Source organism: Myotis davidii, unplaced genomic scaffold, assembly GCF_000327345.1.
Source record: "Myotis davidii unplaced genomic scaffold, ASM32734v1 scaffold580, whole genome shotgun sequence".
In the NCBI taxonomy this organism is placed as follows: domain Eukaryota; kingdom Metazoa; phylum Chordata; class Mammalia; order Chiroptera; family Vespertilionidae; genus Myotis; species Myotis davidii.
Window position 1 is genome coordinate 2,104,692 of NW_006293313.1, and position 5,921 is coordinate 2,110,612.

General features: G+C 39.4%; 1 protein-coding gene across 1 annotated transcript in view; it reads right to left on the reverse strand.

Annotated features, from left to right (window-relative positions):
- SLC9C2 (solute carrier family 9, member C2 (putative)) overlaps window positions 1-5,921 on the reverse strand; it is a 46,594-nt gene that overhangs the window by 10,862 nt on the left and 29,811 nt on the right. Inside the window, exons 16-19 of the mRNA XM_015566070.1 lie at window positions 5,076-5,274; window positions 4,224-4,412; window positions 3,372-3,521; window positions 1,770-1,821 (exon numbers count right to left, since the gene is read on the reverse strand). Of these exons, the coding sequence (XP_015421556.1) occupies window positions 1,770-1,821; window positions 3,372-3,521; window positions 4,224-4,412; window positions 5,076-5,274 (590 nt within the window). The remainder of the gene's footprint in view (window positions 1-1,769; window positions 1,822-3,371; window positions 3,522-4,223; window positions 4,413-5,075; window positions 5,275-5,921) is intronic.

Here is a 5,921-nt window from a genome sequence, read left to right on the forward strand (position 1 = left end):
TTCCCATGGCACTCCTACCTGGCCCGTTATGAAACTCGTTACATTGCAATATTATTCTTTTCACCTGTCTCCTGGATAATTTTATATAAATTACATATTGTTTGTTGGCTAGTTGAATAAATGACTTGAGATCAAAGAGCCCCTGGACTTTGGCTGGTGAGTCTTTCTGAGATCAAATCCCCTTTTTTTTCCCCCTCTTTCATGAACATGAGGAAGTATGGACAGGACCGGGAGTCAAGGCTAAAACTGTGTCTATTCCATCTTTATAATCCTAGCATCCAGCGCAATGCGTGACAACTGGGAGGTACTGGAGTCATTTTTCTAACTAAAATGAGAAGAGCAGTCAAATGAAGGATACGATGATCAAGAGCGGGTTCTAGTGTCAGACACGCCTGGGCCTGAGGTCTAGCTCACCACTTACCAGGCAAGCTAACTTCTAAACCTCAGTTTCACCAGCTATACATGAAGATGACAACAGTATTTGCCTCATAGAATAATTATAAGCTTTAAATGAGATAATGTATATAAAGCCACTAACACAGTTCCTGGCATAATTAGTATTCAACAATCTGTTGCAGTAATCATATGGGAACAGGCACTCCCTCTTATAGGACTGAATCAAGGAAACTTTGTAATATTCTGTACTAACCTAAAACATAATGTAAAATAGCAGCTCCTAGGCCCCTAATCTTTCAAAGCACAGAAGTAAAAATCTATCGACATGAAAATGGCAGCAACGGGCCCTGGATTTTCTGAGACAGCTCCCAAATATTGACCTATTGTCTCTGAAGTTCAAATTTCAGTCATTAGACCACATTCTTTCTGTTTTGATTTGGAAAGTCTGATCTTTAGAAGCCCACGTGGTGTCTTACACTGGGATTATAAATGCAAAGTGGTTTTACTTGATTACTTTCATAATAACTTCCATGTATTGGGGGCCCACAATTTTCCAGGCTCTCTACCAGCTCTCTACTTTTCACACACCGGAAGCCTGGTCCACAGCCCCCTCAGGAGGAAAGCAGACCCAGGAAGCTTTGTATAGGATCCTAGCCGTGTGTTGTGACCAAGCAGAGCGACCACAGAGGCTCAAGAAGCGGCATCCCGTGCGGTCTCACACTCCTGAGTAGCCTTGCAAAGTAAAACAAAGCCAAACACCCTCTGTGAAACAAAGGTAATTTTCAAATGTCTTTTTCTTACAACCTTAAAGAATCTGATCCTGAATACACTTCCCACACTTCTCATTCTTTCCTCTGGGCTCCCACAGCAAATAATAGAACTCTAACTTTCTGCAGTTAGCTACTCATAGGCGCATATCTGCACTGTTTGCATACCTGGCCCATTACATGTGTTCAGTAAGTGCTTGTTGGATGAGTAAATGGGTGATGGCAGAATTGAATGAAAGCATGAATTTGTCTTCATTTGGTTCAATTATGGGATGGTGGGCCCTAGAGCAAATTAAGCCTGAAACATTGCTGGAGGCAAGAATGACAAAACTGAAGCTGTCCTATTTAGGGCACATCATGAGAAGGCAGGGTTCTTTGGAAACGACAATAATGCCGGGAATAAACCGAAGGCAGCAGCAAAAGAGGAAGACCAAACATGAGATGGATTGACTCCATAAAAGAAGCCATAGGCATGAGTCTACAGGAGGTGAGCAAGCAGGGCTGTTGAGGATAGGACATCACTCATGTGTAGTAGGGTCACCAGGAGTTGAAGCCAACTCAATGGCACGTAACACACACAGGGCATCAGATACTCCAACGACCTACCTAGTTCTCTGATAGCATCTCGTTTGTTGGTTTCTAAAATTTCATACAATTTCTGTAAGAAGTTAGGAAAAAAAACATTAATTTCTTATTATACCAAGTGCATTTCTAACTTTAAAATCTGAGGGGGGCCCTAGCTGGTTTGGCTCAGTGGATAGAGCATTAGCCTGTGGACTGAAAGGTCCCAGGTTCGATTCCGGCCAAGGGCATGTACCTTGGTTGCGGGCACATCCCCAGTAGGAGGTGTGCAAGAGGCAGCCGATCGATGTTTCTCTCTCATCGATGCTTCTAACTCTCTATCCCTCTCTCTTCCTCTCTGTAAAAAATCAATAAAATATATATTTAAAAAATCTGAGGGGGGAAGTACAGTAGTCAAAATCTCACTCAGTTTATGATTTGGGAGAGATATTTGGCTCAGTTCTGCCCTCTGTGATTCTGCTGCCTTCCCCACGCTCACGCTCATGTTACAATGAATGCTGTGCTTGCCTAACTAATATTTCTCAGAAAAGATTATTGTGCACCGCACACACACACAGGAGAATTCTCAGAGATAGAGCCCCACTAGGGGAGAGCCAACTGAGCAGTCATTTGGGGAGCCAGTCTATTGGGAGCACAAAAACAGCGGAATTAATGAGAAGAATGTGCTGTCAATTAGTTCCTGCTTCCTACTGATAATTCCTGACATACATAGCTCCACTCCGGGGTCACCGATCTCTGTTCAGTCATACAGTAGGTGTTCGTCAAATGTCCCAGCCAGCACTCTTCATGGAACTACTCTCCAGCTTTGAGTCTTTCAGGAGCTTGCACTTGGCCACACCAAAACCCCTGTGACCTAACAACTGAAGTTTCCTCAGACTGCCAGGCACAGGTGACTGAATTTCTGCACCCAGGCAATGCGTGGCATGGTGCTAGTTACAGAGAACAGCTGTTGGTCATCTCAAGTTTAATCAGTGTCAGTAATGAGAATATGCTGTGATTGTGTTGGTTTTAGAAAAACACATGTAATAAATCCCTCATTTTGAATATGAGAGTAAGGTATACAATTTTTATTAGGTTTTTCTCCTCTCCTGACAACATTGAATAAATATTGGGAAGATGTCCAACTACTGGCCGGACCAGGGCAGCCACATACTGTGGTCCAACCCCCTTCACACCAAACAGGGCCCACAGCAAACCGGAAGATGGCTGCAGAACGACCCTGCACAGGAGCGTGTTGGAGCCAATTCTGCCTACAAAGAGAATATAACCGTGAGAGCCTGGGCACAATGTGACTTCTCTAACGGTGAGTGGCCACGGCCTGGTTTCTTGAACATGTAAGTAGTTAGGTTTCGTTGTTTGGGTTTTTATGTGTGTTTTTTTCCCATAGGACCAGTACTAGTCTCTTACCCGTGGTCGGCAAACTGCGGCTTGCGAGCCACATGCAGCTCTTTGGCCCCTTGAGTGTGGCTCTTCCTAAGCCTTAGGAGTACCCTAATTAAGTTAATAACAATGTACCTACCTATATAGTTTAAGTTTAAAAAATCTGGCTCTCAAAAGAAATTTCAACCATTGTACTGTTGATATTTGGCTCTGTTGACTAATGAGTTTGCCCACCACTGCTCTTACCTGATATATTGATTCTCTGCTAGAAATCTGTTTTATCAAAAACTTGGCATCCTCTTGGCTTTTGACATAGCCTTTGGTGATACTATACATCAAGCTGAGGCGCCTCTTGATCTGCACATCCACAATGTTGATCAGCGTTGGGATTAATAACTGCAGTAAGGGAGAGGGGGAAACCTGAAAATGTGACGAGGCAAAGCATGCTCAACAAATCTTTATGCTAGACTTCATTCAGGAATTGTAAGGTTATAGCAATGACAAAAACGAAGACTGCTACCTAGCAGAGAGTACATTGAACATAGAGGAAAAGGTGATAATGCTGTGAGGAAAAAATAAACTTAAGCAGGTAAAGAGGGATCAGGAAGATGGGTTAGGAGACTAGGCATACAGGGAGGGGTGGGGCATGTTGCCATTCTATGTAGGTGGCCAGGGAAGATCTTCTGTGTAAAAAAGAGAGATTTGAGCAATGACTTGAAGGAGGTGAAACTGTGAACCAATCAGTTACCCATAGAATGTTCTAAGGGAAGAGACAGCTCCTTCCCTCATTTATTTCAAAATAGTGAGGTTTCTGCCTGGCTGGTGTTGCTCAGTAGTTGAGTATTGCCCTATGAACCAGGAAGTCATGGCTTGATTCCCAGTCAAGACATATACCCAGGTTTTGAGCTCAATCCCCAGTAGGGGGTATGCAATGATTCTCTCTTATCATTGATGTTTCTATCTCTCCCTCCCTCTTCCTCTCTGAAATCAATAACAAAATATATAAAATATATAAAAATAATTCAGTGAGGTTTCTGAACATATTTAACAAACAGTGTAGGAAAAAAAGACCCAATATTTTAAAATGTGAAGTTTTACCTTGATCAGAGGAATAAATCTAATTATTCTTGTATACCCTAATATTATTGTAAACTGAATAAGAACCAAGTTTTCCGGTCTCAATTTGACAAAGTATACACAAAAGCTATCAGTAATTCCAATAATCAGGATACAAAATTCCAGAGTATTCCAATGTTGATGAAAATATTTCCTCTTCAAAATTATTATCTGTTTAGAAAACAAATAGAACATATGTCATTTCATAGTACCTATACAATGTTGTATGTGAAGGGTAGGGGGGAGTCTTAAAAATTAACAGTTACATTCTCAACAAATGAGTTATATTCCAAAAGTTGGGTTTTAAGTTATTCATTTGGGGAATTCCAAAAAATTATTAATTTAATTCAAACTGTATAATTCTCTAATTAATCTGAAGTGCCCAGAACAAACCATGAAAAATATCGATAAACAGGTTCTTTGTGAGACTATTGATAATAATAAAAGTGTGAAAACAATCTTATCTTTTGAGGTAAAACATAGTTCTCCTAATGAGGACCTAGCAAACCAGTTTGTTTTTATTTGCTCATTTATTTTTTTGCATCATTACAGAGAGAAATTGAGGGAAACATCCTGTCTGAACATTCAGTTCTTGTCACTTGACCTTTGAGAGTCTGTTGACTTTATGATAGTTGCTGTATCTGATATCCAAAACTGTGGCTATTATACTGATTTCATTATTAGACCCAGAAAATTAAAAAAGATTAAAATTCTAGGATTCTATCAACTGTTAGAGCAAGTGGCTTCTAGTATCAAGTTATTTCAAAAATATGACAAAAATAAATTGACAATATCTGAAGTTTTTATGGGATATATTTCTATTTAAAGCAGTACCTTTAATGTTGACTGTAATACATATAAAAATATAAAATAGTAGTTTACTAATGTCAGAGACATCTCATTTAACTTTCTTGGCACTGAAGTTAGATGAATTATCAGAGGATAAATGTACATTAATGATATAATATGTCCTGCATAGTCAAATTCTTCTGAAAACACAATGTGATATATAAATATCAGAAATTTATTATTCCTGAAAAAAAGAGAGATCAAGTGAAATGTTAGACCACTTTAAAAGTATAGCAAGATGGAAAGTTCAGCATTTATTTAAACAAATCATTAACAGTAATTTGAAGAAAGTGTAATATAAAATAATAGATAAGCAAAAATCTAAAACATACTTTCTATACATAAAAATCATAGTGCAGAAATGAAAATTTGGCTCTTGTGAATCTATGTCAGGCATAGAAAGTATTTTTAAAAATCAAGGTGAATGTACATAGGAAACAGTGAAAAGATTTATAGATTGAAAGCAAGAAACAAATTCAGAGAAAAAAGTAGCATTGTTTAAAATTAAGGACAGGGCCCAGTTGAGGTGGCTCAGTGGCTGAGCATTGGCCTATGAACCAGGAGGTCACAGTTTGATTCCTGATCAGGGCACATGCCAGGTTGCAGGCTCAATCCCCAGTGTGGGGCGTGCAAGAAGCAGTCCATCAATGATTCTCTCTCATTATTAATGTTTTTATCTCTCTCTCCCTCTCTCTTCCTCTCTGAAATCAATAAATAAAATTTTTTTTAATTGTCAGCTCTCCAACCTTAAAATTCTCATCTACTTTGTTTGCATTTGTTTTATCATCAGGGAGGCCAGGGCAAAAATCTTTAAACATAGATTAAATACCC